At 34.0% G+C, this 26,210-nt stretch overlaps 1 protein-coding gene across 5 annotated transcripts in view; it reads left to right on the top strand.

Annotated features, from left to right (window-relative positions):
* Positions 1-26,210, top strand: part of LOC105475044 (X-ray repair cross complementing 4) — a 292,455-nt gene that overhangs the window by 20,229 nt on the left and 246,016 nt on the right. For 4 of the 5 annotated variants that reach the window (XM_071098712.1, XM_071098707.1, XM_071098710.1 and 1 more), the window contains exons 2-3: positions 8,970-9,118; positions 15,365-15,540. In XM_071098712.1, the coding sequence (XP_070954813.1) occupies positions 8,980-9,118; positions 15,365-15,540 (315 nt within the window). In that variant the 5' untranslated portion in view covers positions 8,970-8,979. Of the gene's footprint in view, positions 1-8,967; positions 9,119-15,364; positions 15,541-26,210 lie in introns of those variants that run through there. The other variant, XM_071098711.1, reaches the window with a different exon arrangement.

Below are 26,210 nucleotides of genomic sequence, written 5' to 3'. Positions count from 1 at the left end.
GCTATTCCAGGATCTGCTGTGGGATACAGGCAGACACACCTGTCCCAGTGGCTAAGACTTACACAAATCCCAGAAGTTCTTTGCATAGGTGGGATCGTTTCCTCGCTGTGGCAGAGAGGGGTTGGAGCTGAGACAGCCCTGTCAGGATCTACTGTGGGAAGGAGGCTGGTAAGCCTGCCGTGGTGACTCAGATATGTGAGTCTCCCAGCAGTTCTCTACATGGGCAGGATACTTCCAGGGCTGTAGGAGAGAAGTGCTGTAGCCAAGAAAGGTCCCCCTTGGGGTCTGCTGTGGGATAGAGGGTAGCAATCCTGTCCCAGTGGCTCAGATGGGTAAGTGTTTTTCTGGGTTTTTGTGTGAGCAGTAATAAGTGGGGACCACAGATGGGGGGGGCTGGAGCTGAATTATAGGGTAACTTTTGGGTCCACTGCCAAGACTGATGTTGGTGGGCTGACCAGCCTTTGTGGTGCACTTGGGTATGTAATTCCTCCAGGACCCTTTGGCAGATGGTTTTAGTTGCAAAAGCCAAAGGGGGGCTGAAGCCAAGCCATTTGGCGAACAGGATTGTTTCTGGGTTTGAACCCAGGAGCCCAATCTGTGTGTCTAGGTGCAAGTTTGTACCCTCAAAATGACCTTCCTAAGTCTCGGGCTCTGCTGGGGTTTTACAGCCTCCTACCTGAATCCCAGGACTCCTACAACAAGATTTTTGTTTGTGGATGGGTGCAGAATTCTTATTGTAGGCGTACACATATAATTTTGGAAACTTTATACTCAGTGTTTTGAAAAACATATGAGCCAACATTTAAAAGCCAGTTGACTTCTACATAAAAATAGGAATTTGTTAGTTTCTTGAATAATCTGAATGACAGAACACTAAGGACCGGTACTTACCATTGATAACAACCTGCTTTGCAGTGAGTAATGGCTACCATCTTTATATGGTACTTGTAGTTTCTAGTGTCCCACAGTCCCACTCATCATACAATGGATGCATATGTCCTCACTCCTGATCTTCATGGCTTCTGGAAGTATTAGAACTTGTACCCTAACAAGAGAGAATAGAGCTTGATTTAAATTTTAGGTATAAATTTCAGTCTACTTTGAGAATATATAACCCAAGGGACCTTAGAATAGAGTCTTGCTTATACTTTGGACCTTCTTCTTGCTGGAGTTGTACAAAATGTATTCAGAGATGTGGTCAAAATGACTTAGACTGAGAAATTGAAGCGTGGGAAATAAGTATGTAGTTACTCATCCAAGTAGGAATGTAAGTCCTTATGTGCTATTTATAACTGTTACTATCATTTGAACTGTATGAAATTGTCATTTTTATAGGTTAAAAATTGTGAAATGTTGGTAATTTTATATAGTTCCTAGTTTTATATTGCTGAATTTGAGGATATGTTATAGGTTTTGTTTTGTTTTTTCCTCAGACTAAGTTCCTCAATTCTATCACTTGTTCTCTTGTTTGTCATTAAGAAATAGGCAGATAAATGGGTACAGTTTTAAGTAAATGATGGGTTTGTGAGTGGGGGGAAAAGTACATTGTTTATAAGTCTTATTCCTTTTTCATACAAGTGCTTTTAGTTACATTTCAGTTCCGAAACCCCCCCCTTTTTTTTTTTTTTTTAAGTAGAAGACTGTATATAAGCTTAATTGGTGATGTTTCATAGGAACACCCTCACTCTTTTGGAATTGAAATATGAGAGGTGTCAAAAATTTTGAGGCTTAAGAAATCATAATTACTAAGTTCTTGTTGAAAAAAGACTGCTGCTTAGTTAATGCTGTTTCAGGTACTATCTTATCTCTTCAGTTCTGTTAAGTGTCATTCTCACATGAAACTGCAATTAGAACTAAAGTGTTCTTGTGACAGTCTAGAAAGTTTCCAAAATGATAAGTGTACTCTCATCCTTTCTGCCAAGTTTATTTGTAATCAAAAGTGGCTGTTAATAATATGAAGGAAATTATAGTCTTGGAACTTAGGGTCCAATTTTAAGGGCACCTTGGAGCTAGGTATTAAATAGTATGTGGGAAATTTGTTCATGCATTAGGTCATTTTATTGCTTTTTAATACCCACTTTATAGGGTTAGAGTAGGAAAGGAGAGGAAGTGAAATTTATATTTAGCACTGAAACTAATGATTATTAATGGTGTTTGTAAAAGATAAGCAGAGGAAATGAGAAGTAATATGATATTTGGAATGGCAGCAACTGGCATTCCACAGTCATGAGAGGTAATTAAGGAAGGACTGTGACCTCAACCAAGAGGCCTTATTTTTTAGATTTATTTTATAGTACTAATGCTGTATTCCTAAAGCATCAGATTAATTTAATGTCTCCCTTGTACATCAGCTGTATATTACAAGTTTTTGAATAAGATTATGTTAGCAGTTGTAACTGTATTTTACTACCTTATGGTGACCAAACATCATGGTTTGCCTGGAATTGAGAGATTTTCTAGGTCTTGGGACTTTGTTTGAAAATTAGGAAAATACCAGGATATGTATTTCCTGGTATTACCTGGTAATACCTTACTTTCAAAATTACTAAAATGGAGTTAATTCTCACATGATTAGAAGGATATTTAGTAATCCTGTGAATTCTTTACACTTAATGTTTAGAAAAAAGTCTAACTTGAAAATATTATTTTAGGAAAGCACTTTTTATATAGAAGTGTTGCTGAATATTTTTGTTTTAATTGCTTTGGAAATTTAAAGGCAAATTGACGTTGTGGTAATTTAAAAAAAAAAAAAAATCTTAATTTACCCTTTGGTAGCACTAACCAGCAAGTTGGCAGGCTGTTAATAATGAAAATGCTAGCAATAAATTATTCAGTAAAAAAAACCTTTAATGTGGGGAGTGGGAATTCTGATAAAAAGGTAAAATGCAAATAGTCGGTGCTTTTAAAACATACTAAACAAGAAATAATCCTTTTGTTTGCACTTAGTTTTAATTGTGTGATTGTCTCAGAAGTGAATAACCTAGTAGTAGTTGCATAAACCTTTCTTTCCTTTTTTCTAGCAATTATATATGTTCCTGTCTTTGAATTTTTATAATGTGATAAGACTTTAAAACAATCTGTGACCACACTTTTGTTTGCAATTTAAATTTTCTCTTTTAAGAATAAAAATAATAAGGTCAAACAAAATAATATAACCAGGAATCTAATTACAGACTATTAACAGCATATGCTGTGTGCTAATCTTTATTCTGAACTCACTTTAGGTATCAGCCTACTTTTTTCAACAAGGGGGCACTTAAGTTAATTGCTTCATTAGAAACATGCATTTAGCACTTTCTGATCTGTAAGTGCAACTCTTTGGCAGAGCTGCAGAAGTTTGAACACCTGCAGCCCAAGCAGCTTAAAAAGAAGTCATAATTTACTATAAAGGAAAATAAAAGAAGCTCAAGTTCAAAATGGTGTTATCAATGATATAGTGTTGTAACTAACTTGAGCTGACCTAAGAGAGAGAGTTGGCTTTTGCACTGCTCCTTATCAGCATCCAAAAGGGCATACAAAATTCTTTGTAAACTAATTTAAAAAGTGTCTTGTTTATTCAGAAGCAACTGTGAATGGTATTTGTTCAGACCTTAGATCACATCAACTGCATACCAGCCAACAACTTATTTCTCTTCTAAGAGAGAGGCCAAGTATCAAAGACACAAAGTACTAAAGATAAGCTTCTCAATTCTCAACTGTTCTGAACTCTCAATAAAGCTACTGATGTACAAATTGGGGTGGGACCCAACTGTTTCCACCTGCAGGCTTGTCTTAGATCCTTGGCTCTGCCTGGGAGAGGTGCTGATACTAATGTGACCTTTAGTGCCCTTAGAAAACAAAACACAGGCTTTCTTATAGCCCTAATCAATCAGTCCCTCTGAAGAGTATTCCACCCCCTTTCTTCAAGTAGTCCTGGGGCAAAAAACTATGGCTCACTATTCCTGTTTACAGGGCTGGTGAAAGCAAAGGGATCGTTCATTTCCTCTTATTGAATCTTAAAAGACATTCCAAGTCATCTTTTTTTCTGTTTCCATGGGTGATTCTTATTAGATGTTTTGTACTTGATATTTTGTAAGAGGGTGATCTCAGTAAGTAAAAGAATGAAGTGCTTTCAAACCTCATTCAAATAGTATGGTATTAGGAAATTAAGACTTATTTGATATAAAGAACATTTCTGAGATGGCTGAGGCACAGGATACTTTTAGGATACTGTGTTGTCACTTATGGGTTATTAATATGTTAATTGCTTAAATATGGTTCACAGGTAGTCTCCAAAGTTTCAAATCTGAGTTTACTAAATAATAGAATCTTTAAAATAAAATCATATCATTTTTGTTATGAATACCTAGAATTAGAAAATTGGAAAATATTTGAAACATGAATAATTCAAAGATGTTCTTAAAATTGATCCCCAGATGTCTTTTTGACATCATTGAAATTAAAGCCCTTTATATTATTGTGAAAGTAGGAGTTACTGACAGGTATCTGGAATATTGAATTTTAAACTAAATTTTCTCTATAATTAGAAATTTGTCACTTGGTTCAAATATGGTTTTAAAAAAAGCAATGAAACTAATTGCTATTTCACAGTAATTGTAAGTGCTGTATTTTCCTTTCAAAAAATTATATTAATAGTAACAATAACCATGGTTCTTAAGGTAAGTTTAAGAAAAAATGATCTGCATAAGTATGTGTGCATCTGTGTATGTTTGTATGGAAATACTGTACAGGCAAAAAATGCTATGCCATTAGTTGTTTCTATACCATCCTATGTACCCCACCCCCAAAATTGTGGGTTTTGGGCCAATTAGAATTATGTAAGCCTTGAACTATATGTGTTTTTCAATGATTGGCATAGAAAAACAGTAACACAGATTTTCCAGTAATTTTCAAATTTAAGGATTACAGAGCATGTGAATAATTTACTGCATGTTAAGTGTATTGGCTAATTGATCTAAAATAAAATATCCACAAATGGATAAAGCATTTCAGAATTAAGTACATCTAGGCAAAGGACCTCTTTGTAGGAAAAAATTTTGACTAAATGGAATATTTAAAAATAATAATTTTTTTCAATGATTATGATGTCAAACCTACAAACTTAAATATACCTAAAATTTTTACATGCCTAATTGATGGGGCTACAAGGATTACTTTATAATGGTTTTTAAAAGGATCATCTAGTAAGAGATTCTTGCTATGTGATTAAATAATAGTTGTAATATTTTCATGTTGGAAGTTTGTGCTTTGTTCCTGATCCTGACTTTTTATAATGTTTTCTTTTTGCATTTTTATAATTTTTATGTTATTTCTCTAGTTTTGCTTATTAGCTTCTACAGTATAAGCATCTTTTAATGAAACTCACAAAATCAATTTTACAGTATCAGGTGTTACAGTATTAGAACAAATATAGGTATTTGCTTGAACTAAGTAGTATGTGTCATTTTACAGTCTGATAAATTTGAAGTCAATCTGGGCAAGATTCTAGAGTGATTTACCAGAAGAATTGCTTTTGGATTAAAAGAAAAAGAACCTATCATTGCTATAAATAAGAGTAGGATCACTAATTAACAGTTTTAATTTCTTTTTTTGTTGTTGTTCTTTTAGATAGCATTGATAGACTGGTAGAGTAGATAGATTTTGCCAAGGATTCTCCTTATATTCTTGTGACTTAGAAATATAAGTGGTGTTCCCACATAGTGTTGATGATTGATGTCTTCTCGAGGGTGTTTCTAATGGCAGACTATACAGGTCTATGCCTGAGCTTGTCCTGCTCAACATTTTATGTGCATGACTTGAATACTTAGAAGAAGAGGTTTATCAGATTTCTAGATGACAAAGTCAGAGAGATAGTAAACGTGTTGGGTCACAGGAACAGAATCACTATTCAATAACAATGTAACCTTAACAAGCCAATGTAAAACATAAAATTGAACCCCAGCAAACACATCAGACAACATCAACAAAAATTACAAAGGATAGAGTAAAAATGACTTAGTAATAACATATGTAGAAAAACAACTAAACAAGGTTTAGTTTATATTAAACTCAAATAGGAGTTTTTAGAATGATGTAGCTGCCAAAAACACAACAAAATACCCTCAACACAACCCCATCACTCTCACTATCATTAAAAACAGTAATTAAAACCGAATATGATATTTCTTTGAAATTATAGAAGTGCACTATTTAGGATGAAGTAATAATCTTTGTCTATTTTTTAATTGTTTATAGAACAACTAGAGTACCAGTTGGGACTCAGTGAACTATGCTTTGAGTGGCAGAGATTAACTGTAGTAAATTTTGTGGAGATTAATCAAACTAGTGAGGGTATCAGAAATCATCTTATAAGAACTGTTTTCACTGCAAGCATATAGTCTTGAGAAGAGGCCTGTTGTGTGTAAGACGATCTAGACTTAATCTGTATGGCCCCTACTGGTATTACTAGGAAAAATGGGTAGAATTCATGGGTGACAGATTTGAAATAATTTTAAATGAATCCAAGGATGAGTATTTGTGGAAAGACTTCTTTGGGACAGGCGTAGACTTTTCAAATCCTGGGCAGACATATCCAGAAGTCAGCAGTAGGGTATAGGAGATCAGAGTTGGAAACTTTTTTCTTGTAACTTGATCCAGGATCAGAACTGGCTATTTTGTTTCCCACATGTCTCATATGATTGCAGAATATAAGCTTGGTTAACTATCATTTGATGGGAAACTGGAAATAAGTCTTAGTTTTGTTTTAGAGTAGTCTTAAAACAACAGCTCCTTATCTGGCAATGCCTGTCACACGGCAGAAGCTCCCTAAGCATACCTCTTTCATGGTCTAACCCTGTTTCTTTATCTGGTAACTTTAGAAGTCTGGTTCTTCTTAACTTCAGATCTACTAGACTTCCACATTCCTACTGACAAGCAAAGTGCTGTGGTAAGAAGAGCAGGTGGTGGATTTGAGTTGTTGCACCACCACTTAGTGTGTGATCTTGGATATTAAACTTTGCCTCTGTTTTTTGATTCATACAATGAGGATCCTGTTAGTTGCTATATTCATAGGGTTCCAGTAAAGATAGAGCTGATACATATATGTCAACATACTTCCATTAATTATAGTACTTAATGGATTATTATTTGGTCACTAAGAATGCTAGGCGTAAAACTCTGTGCCACCATGAAAAAAGCTGTTTATAAGATTTATTTAAACATGGGTGTCTGTAGATAAAGACAGAGGGAAATGTTTAGATAATCATTGTTTTGGGAAGGGCGAGGTTAGGTTTTTAGAATTTTTATATTATGTGGATTTCTGTTTGTTCAAGTAATGAAGTTCTTGTGCAGTTGCAAAGTACTTAACAAATGAATGATGATGATCTTAGATCTGAATCCCTTCTAACTCTAACTTCCAGTATTACATTGTGTACTCCTAATTCTTCTTTTTTTCTTTATTGTATGAAGTAAAAACTTGGGTAACATGAAAACCATGGAAAATGTTTGGAAGAATGTGCAGTCATCAGAGTTCTCATACACCAGTTGTAAACTGGTACAACTCTTTTAGAAAAGTATTTGCTGTGTAGTACCAAAACTGAATATATCCATATCCTCTGATCCAACAATTTTACTCTTAGGTATATACTCAACAGAAATGCATATATATTTGCTAGAGTGTTTCTGGCAGCACTATTTGTAATAGTCAAAACCTAGAAAGTACCCAGATGCCTACCACTAGTAGAATGAATAAATAACCTGTCTTGTACTCATTTAATACACTACTATACTGCCCTGAAAATCATCTATCACTGTAACACATAGTGCAGATGAATCTTTCAAACATAATGTTGAGCAAAAGAAGCCAGGCACAAAATAGAACATGCTGTATGATTATATTTACATAAAGTACAGAAATATTCAAAGCCCTCATCTCTGTTAGAAGATAGGATAGTGATTATTTGGAGAGGCCAGTGACTAGAGAGGAGGGAGTGTGAGAATGAATTTTGGGGTAGTGACATTCTGCTTCTTGATCTAGGTTCTACTTACATGGATTTGTTCAATTGTAAAATTCATTGAGTTGTACTTTTGTACTTTTCGTATGTGTGCTTTTCTGTCTATATGTAATACTTAAATACAAAACTTAAAAAATGCAAAAATATTTATTGGCCTCAGGCTGTGATAATCTGATGCAACTCATCTCTATTACAGAGTGCCCCTGTCTCAGTGGATAGGGTGTTTCAGTCACTGAGCCTGGGCCTCTCTGTCTTAGATAAGGCATGACTGGATACTGCCAGCTGTTGGGTTCTGAGATTTCCCCCCCCGCCATTGAATTATGCTTACTCAACTTTTTCATTCCACACGGTGTCTCCAGACAGAGACTAAGATATTTGGTCAATTTTATCCTTTCTAATTACTGCAATATTTCAGTGGTGAGATCACTTCCAGGTCATTCTCACAAGTACTTGCAACCATTTCTTTTGTGGTAGAGAAACAGCCTGTTGAATCTGGGGAAAATAAATGGTAAAATTTACTCTGCATATTGTTGAGATGATAACTTTCTTTTTTTTTTTAGTAGAGATGGGGTTTCACCATGTTGGCCAGGCTGGTCTTGAACTCCTGACCTCAGGCAATCCGCCCACCTTGGCCTCCCAAAGTGCTGGGATTACAGGTGTGAGCCACCGTGCCCAGCGGAGATGATAATTTTTATCTTCATTACTTGGAGAAATCACTTTCCATTTATGGGCCTCTGTTTTTCTCCTCTGTAAAAATTGTGAATTAATATTGAAGAAAACTATGAATTTACTGAATGAATATATTATTTACTGAATTTAATGATTGAATCTAATGGTTGAACCTATTATACAGCTTTTTTGTTCTGCTTATTTTCTTATTTCCTTGGTGTTTATGTAGCTGAGAGGCCAGTACAGAAAAACATCATTATTTGAGTTACAGTTTCTTTTAAAAATATTAATTGTATTCTCCTGTTACAGGTATTAAGAAATGGAGAGAAAAATAAGCAGAATCCATCTTACTTCTGAACCCAATATTGCTCATTTTCTACAAGTATCTTGGGAGAAAACACTGGAATCTGGTTTTGTTATTACACTTACTGATGGTCATTCAGCATGGACTGGGACAGGTAATATTAAAAACAAAGTTTTTAAAAGTAAAATTTGAGTGTGCTATTCTTCAGTCCTCAGGGATACTTCTCCAATAGATATTGGGTAAGATACGAATTTTACTTGCTATTGCTGTCAAATTTATATACAGGTTTGTAATATTTAATGCCACTTTCTCTAATTGATAGTAATAGAAAAACAAGAATGTGTCCTAGAAAATTCTGGTTACCATTTGAATCTTAGTAACTTGGATTTGTTCAGAGTTTTAAAATGATCTCTTTATAGAAAATATAAATAGTACTTTCTAAATATATCTTTTCTCAGGACCCCAGGGAAGAAGTCTGGGACAGAGGAAGGAGATTGGTTAGGTAAATGGGTTTGTGTTGCCTTGGGGCAATGGAGTAGTGGTAGGTTATTTATTTATTTATTTTCCCCAATGAACATGTATTACATTTGTAACAACACAGGACCAGAGCCTAAAAATTTGTAATGCAAGGTTCACACCCATATTTAGGATCTTGGCTGTGCTTTTAGGAAATACATTTTTTATTTTTTAACTCTTTGTTGATAGTATTTTAAAAATGCTAATGACCATCAAATCATGTATGGAACATGATGGATATAAAGTAAAAGTATTTAGAATTATATTTTCCTTATATAGGAAGTTTTAATACTCTTCTAAAGTATCTTATTGAAAGATTTAAAGAACTATTTTTATAATCATGCAAAAGTCTTTTCTAGAGTTATGTTGTGAATAATGTTTTCTGTACGATAATTTTTTCATGTTAATTTGTATACTATTTATATCTTCTATTAACTTTAGAAATATTTCTCTAGAATTTGTTACCATGATTATTATATATCATCTTGAAAATTACATTGTACAATTTTGTTTCTTTCTTGAGCATTATGAATTCTGTTATACAACACAGTCAAATTGAATTTATACTTACAGAGTTTCAAAAAAATTGTCTTTTTTGACACAGAACAAGTAATGTTGATGTAGGGATTCCTGTAAAATACAGAATTTTCAGGGATAATATTTGCAGTACTTATTATGATATCTATTTAAGCTACACATTTCTCTGTAAGAGAAATCAGAAATCAGGTTGGTAGTTGCAGTTCAAGAGTAGAAGATTGGTCAGCTTAATTTTATGTATGCCAATTCAGAAGACAATATTTCTTGTTTTAGGGTGAAGGGTATATAAGGCTAAAGACCAGGGCAATAGATTAATGCTGGTCATCTGGGTGAGAAGAGCAGTTCTAACAACACAGCTTGGAAACAAATCCTAGGGGAAGTGGTTGCTTGTATGTAAGGAATACTGTATTTATAACTTTAGATATTTCTAATTGGCAAATGGCATATTCCATATATTAAGTTATTGTCAGACAGATGACCTTATAGTGTTTCAGGAACCTTAATTATCAAAAGAAGAGACTGAATTCTAATCTAGTCCATAAGGCTCATTCACCAAGACAAAAATCAATGATAATATGTTATTTGAAATTTTTTATCACTAAGTATTAGGGGGAAAAAGAGCACTTCATTAACTCTTTATCTCTTAATTTAACCAGAAATGTAAGTTGATCTTAAATTTATGGAACATTTCATTTATATCATACAAATTGTGCTGGCATCATTCTTAATGATATTAACATGAATTATCGTTTCACTAGACAGTATAGATCTATATTGAGCGTAAGAGACACATTTGGTTTGTCAACACTCTACGCAATTATCTAGACCAGTACCTACGAAATACGTTCTCAATGAATACTTTTTTGATTGAAAGAATGAAAGGATGTCTCAAATATATAAAACTGGTCTGAGAAAAAAGAAAATAAATTGTTCATTTTAGAGTTAGCATGTTTTTGAATGAAAACTCCAGTTTTATATTTACTTATTGTTGACATTTATCATAACTGCAGTATATTCTACCATTTATTTTTTAGCTAATGGAATTTAGAGTGACAAACTGTGATATCAAACTTATGTATTCTTTGGTAGATTGTTAACATTTTGGCTTCCTGTACCAAACACGCTTGAAAACAGAAAATTTTATAGTGTACTATGTGGTCATTTTATTTTCAAAAATATCTAATAATGTTTAAATCTCTCATGTGTTTTATGCCTTCATTCATTTCTATTTTCTTGTTTACATATCAGGGACAAAATAGGAAATCCAATAATATAACAGCGTGCCCATGTTTAGTTAAGGCTTATTCCGTAAATGTGATCTGGTACTTTACATGTAGACAATAAAATCAAATTCAATGAGGACATTGAAACAATTAAATAATTGAAACGTGGAAATGGATTTCCTTCCTATACCTCATCCTGTTTTTTTTGTTCAACATTTTGATTGCTGCAACCTTCAATTTGGACAACTTTTTTTCTCTTTTCATTTGAGTGAAATTAAAAGGATGTAAGTTTCCTTTTAATCTCCCCCACACTAAACTTACTGATGTCCATTAGCAATGTTTTATCTAATGAATGTTTTTAAGGTCCAATTATCTAATTATCATGTGGTCTATCATCACATCAATATTACAGGGGGTTATATCACAGGGTTAAGTCACAAAGTGGGTTAATGATCGATGACTGTGACTTATATAAGAATTCTTATTGGCAGTGGGAAACTTGTATCACCCATCTCTGGAGTAGTTTCAAGTTTATTAAAGAGTAAATTAAACTTAACTAATTGTTTTATTATCCACTAACTAGATCCACTTATAATTATCTTAAGCATTAATATTTTTTGACCTATATGGAAATAATGACAGAACTCAGTGGAAAGAGGACTTTAATAAATCAAGCAATGAAATGGGTTTATGATGCAATACCAACTGGAATCCTAATGGTATGGTAAGACTGTATGTCTTCTGAGCTCCAGTACAAGCTTAGGATGTGTGCAGGCTTTTGGTTAGTTATATGTAGGTATCTGAAGGAAAAAAATCTTCTTTCCTCACATCTTCATCTAACTATAAACACTGCAAAAGTGATGCTTTTCAGTGTCAAAGTGAGTCTCAGTCTGACTCCTACTAGTCTGAGAATGGTTCCTTGTTTTTTGGTCATGTTGCCCTGCTCATGTTTTATGCCTTATTATGTGGTTCAGATGCATTCTTGCTGAATTTTATTATTTCCATTGCTTTTATTCTTGGTCACTGAAGTTTTAGAGCATCGAATGCTTACAGCTGTAGTTTTTCCAGATGTTCTTGGCACAGAATTCAAAACTGGTGACCAGGTTGGTTTTTCAGGATTAAAGCCCTATGTAGGCAGTCAGATTTCCACATTTACTTTTATAGGAAATTTTCAAGTACATTTTTGAACAAATACTTGTTTTATATAATTTCCTTTCATATGTTTTTTTCTCCTTCAAAAATTAAATATTCCATAATCAGCACAGTATTCATTGGGAGAGGAAAACAAGAGGATATCTATGATGATAACTGACAAGATATCTAAAATGTTATCTAAGATATTAGCACTTGAATTTGAGCTCCATAGGCTAGCATTTTAGGAATGAATGAATGAATGATTACATATTTTCAGACAGGTATCTTTTCATTTTAATGAAATTTAGAATACTTTTAACTAGATGCTTTTTAAATAGTTGTTCTCTATTTTCTTTTGTGTTTTCTTCAAGTTTTTCTATGACTGCATTAAAGATGGCATCTGCAAATTTATTTCCTATTTCTCTGTGAAATAACTGTTCTTCCTAGGTATTGGTGAGTTAAAGTTAGGTACTTTTTAACATAATGCAAACATAAAATATGAAATTATTCCTTAAATAGGAAGCATTTATCTTCTTATTTTTGTTTTTTTAGAAGAGCTACTAGGGCTTTTGAAATAGGTTTGATAGTGATGATCATATTAAATATGTCCGCTTCCAATAGAGAAAATGTGAAAGTGTTTTAGAAGCTGTTAATATATGAATATAAGCTATTTTTATTCTTACCTCGTTTCAAACGTTGTGTGAAGTATGAGAATCATATTTTATTATCAAAACTTGTTATCAAAAATTGATCATATAAAATATATTGGTACCTTTCAAGACTCCCTTTTTCATTGACTGTCATGGGTCTTCCAGACACTTGATAGCATAGAGACCAAAGGTATGAAAATATGTCTTCCATTTTAGGGATACTTTAATCATGATTTCCTTATATTCTGTAATATTTTATACTAATGTTGTTTTTCAAAATTATGGATGGAAATAATTTATCCAATGTTTCATATCTCTGCTTCACCTCAAAATAAAACATCCAGAGAGACATGAGTTAATCCCAGCTTCACCAGTTACCTACTACATCACCCTAAACTATTACTTGATCTCTGTGAGCCTCAGTTTTCTCTTTTGCAAAATGAAAATAATATCTGTTTTTCAGTTTTATAAGGAATTAAAATAGATAAGTGTAATGCATAAGTATGAAATTATACAACCATATGGGACTTTTATTATTACTGTGATAGCCTAAATTAACACAGGAAACCATCCAACCACACACACATTCCAACAAATACGAGATTAAATCTTGTAATTTTAAAAACAAACAAATATGCAGACCCATTGCCACTTTTGAGTGTAAGAAAGGGAAAACCTCAGATGCCATGTTTGAAGAGGTATTTCAAAACCAAAGTAATTGATGGGAATTAAAGCTTACCTGTACATTCATGGAATATCTGAACTAGATACACGTCTAGATGACAGTGAGTATAATGTTTGAGTGAAGTGGAATGTTGAGGCTACAGACCTCTTATGGAATTGGAGTTGAGCTCTCAGTATAAAGAAAGGAACCTGGAAAAATATACTGTTAATAAAATAATCTTATAAAAAAACTACTACTCTCTGTCCTGAGGATGCAGCATAAAAATAGAACAATCCCTGGGATGCCGAGACGGGTGGATCATGAGGTCAGGAGATCGAGACCATCCTGGCTAACACGGTGAAACCCCGTCTCTACTAAAAAATACAAAAAACTAGCCGGGCGAGGTGGCGGACGCCTGTAGTCCCAGTTACTCAGGAGGCTGAGGCAGGAGAATGGCGTGAACCCGGAAGGCAGAGCATGCAGTGAGCTGAGATCTGGCCACTGCACTCCAGCCTGGGCGACAGAGCGAGACTCCGTCTCAAAAAAAAAAAAAAAAAAAAAAAATAGAACAATCCCTAAGGACTATGAGTGAATAAAAGTCTCAAGAAAAATCAGAACCCTAAACCTGTGTTATGTGTGTATGCAAGGTTTAAAATGGAACACTTTGCCTCAAGTGTAAAAATCAAGGTGAGAAATTAACTTTCAAAACTAGTCTCGAACTGAGAAACTTGTAATGACCCCCAGAAAGGCAAACCAGCAACCTTCATTTAAGAACACTTCTTCCCAGAACACTTGCCACTTTGGCTAGAGGCAAGCCGTACTCAAACGTTACAAAGCATGAAAGGAAAACAAGTAAAACAAGAATTTTTCCACAGATAGAAGAAACATAATTTATACTCCAGGAGCCACACATAAATACAGAAATGAAAGAGATCTTAAAATACGTTTATTTAAATATTTAAAAGAAGGGTAGGGTAGAACAGGATATAATGGCAAAGGAACAAAGATAATACCTAGAACTGAAAATATGATTACTGAAACAAAAATCTCAATGATAGATAAAACATCAGCTTTAAAAATACCTAGATAAGAGAATTGGAAGCCAGATCTCTAGTATAGTATGTGTTGCAGAGGAGATGCTCAGTACATTTTAGTTTCCTTCCCATTCTTTCCTTATTTTCCTTTCATCCATATTTTCTGTTGTTGGCACATGATATGAGAATAATGAGCTCCACTTTTGCTTTTGTTTTACCCTGCTCATATGAGTGAGAAATACACTGTAGACTATTGAATCTTTGATGCAAGGAAGGAAGATGTTATAAAATATTGAGCTTATTATTCATTATAGGAAATTATCTGGCTTTGACCTAAGAGCAGGTACACAAAGTGGAATTTTCTGTAATAACTTACAATGTGTTTCATCTGAGGACAGAGAAAGAATGTCAAGGGTTTAATGTATTTCACATGAGTTGTGAGTCTACATTAATGCATTTCTTAAAAATTGCTAGTTCAATAAAAAGGAATAACTTGATTTAAAAATGTGTAGTATAGGGATTGATTTTACTTGTTTAAATTTCTCTTACACGTGATAAATTAGTACTAACAGATAAACTAATATTTTCTCATGTGTAGTCATTTACTTTTCATTTTAAAACTTTTGTTAATATTTCCCATAGTTTCTGAATCAGAGATTTCCCAAGAAGCTGATGACATGGCAATGGAAAAAGGGAAATATGTTGATGAACTGAGAAAAGCATTGGTGTCAGGAGCAGGACCAGCTGATGTATACACATTTAATTTTTCTAAAGAGTCTTGTTATTTCTTCTTTGAGAAAAACCTGAAAGATGTTTCAGTAAGTAAAACTTTCCAAAATGTTACATAGTAAAATGTCAGAGCACTTATTGAGGGATTATATTTAAATTTAAGTAACTACTGTATTATTCCCAGAACACCTCAGAAGCAAAAGCTGGAAAAGTACTTAGTTTCCGAATTGGAAGAGACTTCAAAGCTAAAGTCATTAAATATATTAATGAATCACGAAAAATAATTATTGGAAAATATATTTAGTTTTTAATGCTTGAAAAATTTTAAAGTATTACAGAGTTAATTATAATCTTGAAAAAGGTGGGATCAGAAGTTTTAGCCATTGTGACAGGTCTTATTGAAATAAGTTTTGTGAAATATTGATTTTAAGAAATAAAATATATTTGAATATCAAATAATTATGACTTATTTTCTACTTTATTAGAGTGTATTTGAAATTTAAAAATACATAGTCAGGATTAAGGATACTTTATTTATATTGTCAGATTTAAAAATATTAAAATAGAAATAATTTGCAGCCTAAGCTTTGCAGACAAGATTATCTGCTACTTATTCTGCTCAGTTCCTGCACCAATTCAGATCAAGGCAGGTGGTTTATTTATTAAAGTCTTGCACTAATTATTTGTATATTTTACCTAAGTTGAATAGATATTGAATTTGTTTTTTTAGCTGGTGGTTTTTAGTCATATGTGAGAGCTATCATTTCTGAAGGAGAGGGAAGGAAATGTTTGCTACGTTAAGTTAACAAATAGCTATTGAGAATTTGTTTTAGAGCTCAACTTAGTTTAGAAAATTATTTTAAAACAACCTTTTAAATTCAGAATAATTAAAGAGATTTCTTTCATTAGAGAAACATTTGAAGAAACAAATGGAATGATTATAAATATATATTATCATGTAGGGAATAATACAGAGAAACTAGCCTTAGTAATTTATATTTAAAATAAACATTTTCTAATTAGCTGTCAAATTATGTAAGTTTCAATATGCTGTGTTTCTTAAAATGGTAATTTAAAATAGGTTCAGTAAGAAGGTTGGAACTAGCTACTACAATTTTGTTATTTATCGTAAGTGTTCTTTCCTATGGCCCAAGCTCAATCAGATGATATTATATATTACAGAAGTGCAGACTCTTCGAATATTTTGAAGCAGATCATTGCCAAATTGGGATCAATGCCATTTCCCATTCACTAAACATTTGCATGTAACAACTAGCATTATTTTGTGCAGCCATTTTCTAGTTTTTATCTGTTTCATACATATTGATACATAATTCCAAATTAGTGAGGTACATTTTGGAAGGCTGAAAGGCTTTTGATATTTTTGACATGGTAAAAGATGGGGCTTGGTACAGTTGGCATTTATATTAATCTGTTCTCACACTGCTAATAAAGACATAACTGAGGCTGGGCAATTTATAAAGGAAAGAAGTTTAAATGATTCACAGTTCCACGTGGCTGGAGAGGCCTCACAATCATGGCAGAAAGAGAAGGAGGAACAAAGTTACGTCTTATATGGTGGCAGGCAAGAGAGCATGTACAGGTGAACTCCCCTTTATAAAACCTTTAGATCTCATGAGACTTACTCACTTTCATGAGAACAGCATGGGAAAAACCCACCCCCATGATTTGATTACCTCCCACCATGTTTCTCTTACAACGTGTGGGAATTATGGGAGCTACAATTCAAGATGAGATTTAGGCCGGGCGTGGTGGCTCATGCCTGTAATCCCAGCTCTTTGGGTGGCCAAGGTGGGTGGGTGACCTGAGGTTAGGAGTTCCAGACCAGGCTGACCAACATGCAGAAACCATGTCTCTACTAAAAATACAAAATTAGCCGGGCATGGTGGCACATGCCTGTAATTCCAGCTACTTGGGAGGCTGAGGCAGGAAAATGGCTTGAACCCAGAAGGTGGAGGTTACAGTGAGCTGAGATCACGCCATTGCACTCCAGCCTGGGCGACAAGTGCAAAACTCTGTCTCAAAACAAACAAACAAATAAGAAAACCAAAAAAACAAGATGAGATTTGGGTGGGGACACAGACAAACCATATCAGCCTAGATGGAGTACTTGCCATGGCTGGCAATACATCAGGTTTTACTCCTTCTATGAAGAAAGAGCTTTAAGTCCTCTTGATTCATGTCTTCTACAGTTGGTTTGGCATCTATCAGCATCAAAGACTCATAATAATCCTGAAAGATTTTTGCTTGCCACCCTGAAAGTAAACAACTTTATCAGAGCCAGCATCTTGAACTACAGGTACTACCTTTTCAAGAAGTGTTCACAAGAAATGGAAACAGCCTAAAAGATTACCAGCAATGCAAAAAGTGTGCTGGTTCCCTACAGAATGTCTTAAACCACTACATTGCAGTCTAAATAGCTGTCTCCTTATTTATTCATTTATTTATTTGTTTATGAGAAAGAAAAGGCTATTCTCAGAACAGTTTGATAAGGAGGAGTTTGTTCATGGCTTGACTTACTTGAGAGGTATTTTGGATATTTAAATGAGGTAAAACTTCCAGTGCTGTTGTCAGCCTTATGGATGGATGCAGCTGAGAGATCACAAATTCATTTGGCCAAAGTGTCATGGTTATCTTCAGTATTTAGGATGTGCTTCTGCAAACTGATTTCAGAGTGACAATATCTCATAAATTCATCTGCTGGCAAAAAAAAAAAAAAAAAAATTGCAGACAATTGGAATGAAACATGGCAGACAGAATACTTTTTTGAAGCTAATTTTGCTTGGATGACCTAAAAATTGAGGAGTTTGTAATACTTTTCTTGATGACACAGACATCTGATTGTTGCCAAAAATGACCTCCTAAACTTAGAAGAAAGGAAAAGAATGAATATAAATTCAACTCAAAAAGTTGTGAGTTCTGTTGTTTTTTAATGTAAGGTTGCTCCCCTGTGACAAAGAGTTGCTCCCAGATGCATACCTCTGAGAGTCAGGATTTTAGACATTTATTGCCATCAGTTCAAGAAATTTTGTGTATCTAATTGTGTGTTCACTGTACAATTTGAACATTTTGGATATCTAACTTATATAAGAATTGTTTGAAATTTATATTTATAACAAATTTTCTTTTTTTTTTCTTAAAAGGAAGTAACCACTATTTTAGTATTCAAAAATACCTGATATTTTGAAAATACTATCTTATGGTTTGTCTGAGTGAGAGAATTACAAATTTCTCTCTCTCTCTTTTTTGAGATGGAGCCTCGCTCTGTCATGCAGGCTGGAGTGCAATGGTGCAATCTCAGCTCACTGCAACCTCTGCCTCCCAGGTTCAAGTGATTCTCCTGCCTTAGCCTCCTGAGTAGCTGAGATTACAGGTGCATGTCACCATGCCTGGCTGATTTTTGTATTTTTAGTAGAAACGGGGTTGTGCCATGTGGGCCAGGCTGGTCTGACTTCAAGTGATCCGCCTGCCTCAGCCTCCCAAAGTGTTGGGATTATAGGCGTGAGCCACTGCACCCAGCCAGAATTACCAATTTCTAATGTAGTGAAATATTTTAAATTTTAAACTTTTTGTCAATATTTATACACATGTTTTAGGAGCAGTGGGTCCAAAATTTTCATGAGATTGCTTTTGAGCTTATCCTCCCTAAACTTCCCTTAGGCGTTAATTGGCTTTTCTTTATAGATAACATAGATCCTTTCATTTTAGCTTCATTCTCATTTGAATAAATGTCGGGTGAACAGCTACACACTAATTTCTTTTCTCCATAGAGTGTGAACCCATGTGACCCTTCCTGCCTAGTGCTCTTCATTTAACAGTAGATTGTTCTGGTTGAAAGCATACTGTGGTGCCAGCATTTGGAACTCCTCATCTCTTCAGCACAAGGACTGTCACTCACACAAGAGATCATTTGTGTGCTTTAGGTCACTGTTTTCCCTCTACCTTTAACAATTTATCCTGATTTTGCCATACAGACTTTGTCCTGCTAACAATGCATCTTAATGAATAATATATTCATCTTCCTTGTTTGCTTTCATATCTCACTCTGTTTCTTTAGAAAAAATTCATTTATGAGTCAAAGAACTTAATTCTTTTTGATAAGAATAAACTTGGGCTAATCATTTAACCTTAACTTCCTCATGATTCTGTTTTTTCATCTGTAAAATTTTAAAGTGATTTCTTAGATTAATTCCAGCTCAGCAAACATGTTGTAGAGCTACATATATATGTATATGTATGTATGTATATATACATGTGTATATACATATATATGTATATGTATGTATATATACATATCTATACATGTATGTATATGTATGTATGTATATATAAACATTTTGGCTATAAGGATATGTCTTTCTTAAAAAAATTAATTTAATTTTATTTTAGGTTCTGGGATACATGTGCAGGACCTGTAGATTTGTTACATACGTAGGCATGTGCCATGGTGGTTTGCTGCACTTATCAACCCATCACCTGGGTAGTAAGCCCAGCGTGCATTAACTATTTTTCCTGGTGCTCTCCCCTTGCCTGGACCCCCTGACCAGTCCCAGTATGCATTGTTCCCCTCCCTGTGTTCGTGTGTTTTCGTTGTTCCCCAGTGAAGGAAGCCATGAGGTTTGAAGAAAAATTAAACATGATTTAGTACATATATATATCTGTATGTATATACATCTCCACACACACACACACACACACACATGTATATAGTGAATATCTAAAACACTAGAATTTGCTACAAGTCTCTAGTAGAATTAATGCAAAGTCTTCTATTTCTTTACCCTCATTTCCCCTAGTACTTAAATAGCATAGAGGTTTATTTTTCAGTGATATAAAAATCCAAATAGGCAGTCCTGAGTTAATATGATGGTTTTATGATTTTGGAGACACAGGCTTCTTTGTTGCCTTGGCTTTTTTTTTTTTTTTTTAATTGTGACAGGGTCACACTTTTTTGCCTAGTCTGGAGTACAGTGATGTGATCATAGCTCACTGTAACCTCTGATACTTAGGCTCACAAGAACCTCCTACCTTAGTCTCCCAAAGCACTGAGATTACAGGCATGAGTCAGTGTGCCCAACAGTCTACTTTGTAATTTTTAACAGATAGTTTTTATTTCATAGTCCAAGATAACTTGTCTAGTTTTACTATTATGCTCACCTTTGAGGCAGCAGGACCCAGTTAAAGAGACAGGAAATAACATGTGCTTTTTTCTTTAAGATAGTCACTCCCAAATTTGATACATTCCTTTTGCTTACGTCCCATTGGCCAGAATGTAGTCACATAGCTTCACCTGGCTGCAAGGGAATCCGTGAAATGTAATCTTCAGCTGCATCCTGTGCACAGAAGTTTTAATTACTGTGTAAAAACTGGAAGATGGATATTGAGGGTCAAGTAGCAATCTATGCATTTAACATTTAGGGAAGATTGAAACATCATTCAGAAGGCTTTGTTGTTTTTGTTGCAAGGATATTTGTTTAGTATTTCATTACAAATAAGGGTTTCAGTCATCTCAATTTAAGAAATGTTACAACATAAGGTATATCCTGCTCTATCTCACTATATTTTATAAGTTTTTATTTATTTTTTAGTGGAAAATCCATTCTAAGTTTCAGACAGCCTTCCCACATTATTTAACTGACATTTCTCAGATATATGAAAATGAAGTAAAACCAGTTAGCCAAAATAAACATCCAGAGTTCTTTTTTAAAACAGCAGTCCAAAATCCTATATTATTGCCATGTGTCCCTGTGGTTTGAGGGACTCTGAATTCAAAGGGCTATTTGCAGATGAAATATCAGAATTGTAGCATTTATTGTGTCTTCTGCCAAAGATTTTGTCAAAAATAGTAATGACTTTCAGGTCTGTGGGAATATGGGTTGCAGATGTGTTGTTTGAATGTCTGAAAAGGAAATCATAGTATTCTTTATTTTGGTCATAAAAGTATTTGTGTACATGTGCTATTTTGATACTAAACACTGTATAATTTTGTGATCTTTTTGGAATGTGAGGACTAAGTAATGTAAGTGGTGAAGAAATCCCATTAAAAGTATACGGTTTCTAGCTAATCCATACATTAAATTTTAGAACTACTTTGAAAAACAAAAATATCAATGTTTAGTTATACTATTTTTTGTTTATGGACCTATTTTATTTCTTGCTTCATATTTTTCTGCCTTTATTTAAAATGTTTGCTTTGATAAATATTTTAAAGTCATTATATCTTAACTTTTTTGTTCAGAAAAGAAACAACTTAGCATAATAACAGAGCAGAAGAAGGCATGGCATGGTGGCTCATGCCTGTAATCCCAGTACTTGGGAAGGCCAATGTGGGAGGATCACTTGAGGCCAGGAGTTTGAGACCAGCCTGGACAATATAGTGGGACCGTCATCTCTACAAAAAAAGAAAAATGTAAATTAGCTGGGCATGGTGGGACATGCCTGTAGTCCCAGCTACTTAGGAGGCTGAGGTGGGAGGATCACTTTAGCTGAGGAGTTTGAGGCTGCAGTGAGATAAGCTAAGATTGTGCCAGTGCACTCCAGCCTGTCCAGCCTGGGCGACAGAGACAGAGTGAGACCTTGTCTCACAAAACAACAACAACAGCAACAACAACAACAACAACAACAACAAAAACAGAAGTAGAAAGTAGCATGTAAAAACTGTGTTGTAAAAGGACATTTCAATTTAATAATATTAATATTTGCTTTTTTTCAGTTAATCTGCTTCAGCATGCAATCTCATACTTCATCAAATGCACTTGGTATTGTCACTGTTTATACATGAAACAATACATGCTGAAAGTATAAGTGAGTTGCTAAGGAAAACAGAGGTAGTAAGCTAAGCTAGAGTAAAATTCAGGCCTGTTTTATGAATCCCAAATCAATTTTTAAAAAATTTGTTTAGGGATAATTTACGAACAATTAAATGTACCTATGGTGAGTTTACAGTTTTCAGTATTCAGGAAAGCACTTTCAAGCCTCTTTGCAGTCAGGCGCCCAACTACCCATTTTCTTCTCCCAACCCTACCTACTCTGAAGGCCCCAGACAGCCATTGGGCTGCTTTCTGTCGTTATAGATCAGCTTTACATGTTTTAGAATTTCATATGAATGGAAGGAACTGTGCAGTGTATATACTTGCTTATAACTTTATTTGCATAGTATAACATTTTTGAGATGTCTCATTATGTGCTGTATATCAGCATTTCATTCCTTCCATTGCTGAGTAGTATTCCATTGTATAGATATACCACATTTATGGTGATTTCAAGTTGTGGGTTGATGTGAATAAAGCAGCTATATACATTCATGTCTAAATCTTTTTGTGGGTATGTTTTAATTTTTAACAACTTTATTGTGATATAATTAACATAAAATGTGCATATAGAAGGTATACAACTGGGTAAATTTTAAAATGTGTACATACCCATAAAACTATCACCGTAATCAAGATGATAAGTCCTTAACCTGCTCAAATTTTTTTGTACCCATCGTAATTCCTTTCTCCCTCTCTCCTACCTCTTTACTCAGTCCCCAGAAAACCACTGATCAGATTTCTGTCATTATAGATTGGTTTACATTATCCATACATTTAACCATACAGTATGTACTTCTTTTTTTGGTCTGATTTCTTTTATTCAGCATAATTGTTTTGCGATTCCTCCATGTTGTTGTAAGTTTTAATAACTTATTCTTTTTTTCCTGCTTAATGGTGTTCCATTTTATAGATATACCCCAATTTGTTTATGCATTCACCAGTTGGGTTGCTTCTAGTTTTGGACTATAACCAATAAAGCTGCTATGAACATTTAAATATTTGTATGGACATATGTTTTATTTGAATAATATATAGGAGTAGAATAGTTGGGTTATATGGTAGGCATATATTTAATTTTTGAAGAAACTGCCCAACAGTGTTCCGTAGAGTTTGTACTGTTTTACATTCCCATGATCAGTATATGAGTTCCAGTTTCTCCACATCCTTGTCATTACTTGGTATGGTCAGATTTTTCATTTTAGACATTTTAGTGGGTGTGTGACCATATCTCATATTTTAAATTAGCATTTCCCTAATGTCTAATGATATTATTTGCCATCTGTGTATCTTCTATAGTGAGATATTGGTTTAAATCTTTTACATTTGTTTTTATTGGGTTGCTTATTTTCTTACTGAGTTTTGAAGAACTCTTCATATCCTTAACAGATACACAATTTGCAAATACTTTCTCCAAGTTTGTGGGAGAAGCAGATAATTTCTTAATTTTGAGGAACTGAATTTTTTTCTTTTATTAATCTTGCTTTGAGATCACTTCTAATACATTTTTGCCTAACTTGTTACAGACTTATGCTTTCATGTATGAACTCTATAGTTTTAGATTTTTACATTTAGAGTCTGTGATACATTTTGAGTTAATTTTTTTGTTTGTTTGTTTTATTTTTTGAGACGGAGTCTCGCTCTGTCGCCCGGGCTGGAGTGCAGTGGCCGGATCTCAGCTCACTGCAAGCTCCGCCTCCCGGGTTTACGCCATTCTCCTGCCTCAGCCTCCTGAGTAGCTGGGACTACAGGCACCCGCCAACTCACCCGGCTAGTTTTTTTTTTTTTTTGTATTTTTTAGTAGAGACGGGGTTTCACCGTGTTAGCCAGGATGGTCTCGATCTCCTGACCTCGTGATCCACCCGTCTCGACCTCCCAAAGTGCTGGGATTACAGGCTTGAGCCACCGCACCCGGCTGAGTTAATTTTTGTATATACTTTAATGTATGGGTTGAAGTTCATTTTTTATATGACTATTTAGTCATTCTAGCACCATTTGTTGAATTCCCCGCTGTATTTTTCTTGCACTTTGTTGAAAATCAGTTAACCATTGTATGTATTATTGGTCTATATTTGGACTCTGTACTGCCCCATCTATCTATTTGTTTAGCTCTGTGCCAGCCATAATCTGTCTTGATTACTTAGGCTTGTGATAAATCATGAAGTCTGGTGAAATCATGTCGTATAAGTTCTTCAATTTTGTTATTTTTGAATTTGCTTTAGTTATTCTATTATTTCAAATATTTTTATGAGGTGTAGAATTATTTTCTCAATTTTTCCAAACAAGTCTGCTGGGATCTTAATTGGGAATGCATTGGATCTACAGAATTGACATCTTAACCATATTAAGCCTTCTGACTCATAAATATAGTACATCCATTTATTTAGGTCAGTGTTTCCTACCCAGGGGAGATTTTGCTCATCTAGGGTCACTTGGCAATGTCTGAAGACATTTTTGATTGTCACGGCCAGCAGCTCCTAACTGGCATCCAATGGGAAGAAGGCAGAGAGATGTTGCTAAGTATTCTATAATGTGCAGGGTTTCCTTCCATACCAAAAATTATATACCAAAAATTATCTGAAACAATGTCAGTAGTGTTGAATTTATAAATCTTCATTGAGGTCTCATCAATTACTCAGCAATTGTTTATAGTTTTCAAATTATAGATCTTATACATTTTATATTAGGTTTATCACTTTGAAGCAGAAAGTGAGGTCACTGAATTAAAACTTTCCTTTTTTTCTGATACACAATTTGGGATCTAAATTTCATTCCAGATTCGACTATAACTTCATTCCTCACATTTTGGTATGTTGTGTTTTCATTTTCATTTAAAATATTTCCTAATTTCCCTTTTCATTTTAGTCTTCACCCTTGAATTAATTAGTAGATTGTAATTTTGTTTTCAGTTTTGTTTGCTATTACAGATATCGTGCCAATACTCGTTTTTAATTTAGGTCCATTGTTGTTAGAAACTTTATGTGACTTGAATCCCTTGAAATTTATTGGGACTTGTATTATGGCACTGAATGTAACCTTTGTTCAATGTTTTATATGCATTTGAAAGAAATACTTATTTGCTATTTTTGGGTGTTATTAGATTTTTGAGTGTTAATTTTTGGGTATTGATTAGATCAGGTTGGTTGGTGGTGTTAAGTTTTCTATATTCTTGCTTATTTTCTGTCTACTTCTTTTAAAAGTGACTGATAATGTATTAAAATCAAGAACTGTAATTCTGTATTTGTCTTACTTCTCCTTGAAGTAATATCAGAGATTACTTCATGTATTTTGAGCCCTTGTTAATTAGGTGTAAAACATTAAGCTTTGACATGCTGTCTTGATGAGCTGCCCTCTTTGTCACTATGAAATGACCCTCTAATTCTATGATGTTATTTGTCTTAAAAATCTACTTTATACATGTTCTTACGCTCCTCCAGTTTTCTTTTGATTGCAGTCTGCATGGAATATTTTTTCATCCTTTTGCTTTTAATTATTTTTCTCTTTATATAAACTAGATTTCTTTTAGGAAGTATATAGTTGGGTGGTGGTGTTTTAATTCAGTCTATCAATCTGTGTTTTTCCATTGGGATGTTTAGGCCATTTATGTTTTATGTAATTATTGACAATTACATAAAAAATGGTGGTTTAAAAATCTACTATCTCTTGTTTGTTCCATCTTTATTTTATTTACTTGTTCCTCTCCATTTTATTTTGGGCTAAGTATTTTTTATCATTCTATTTTATCTTTTTAGTTATCTTGTTATCTATAACTCATCTTTATGCTATTTTTATGTTTGCTTTAGGGTTTATAGTATGCATCTTTACCTTATCACTGTATGCTTTGAAGTGATATACCATTTCACAGATATTATGGCATCATACTTTCATTTCTCCTTTTATGAGCTTATGCTGTTGTGGTCATACATTTT

This window comes from Macaca nemestrina, chromosome 6 (genome assembly GCF_043159975.1).
Source record: "Macaca nemestrina isolate mMacNem1 chromosome 6, mMacNem.hap1, whole genome shotgun sequence".
Lineage (NCBI taxonomy): Eukaryota > Metazoa > Chordata > Mammalia > Primates > Cercopithecidae > Macaca > Macaca nemestrina.
Note: the sequence above shows the minus strand (reverse complement) of the source record. Positions and strands in the feature narration are given on the sequence as shown.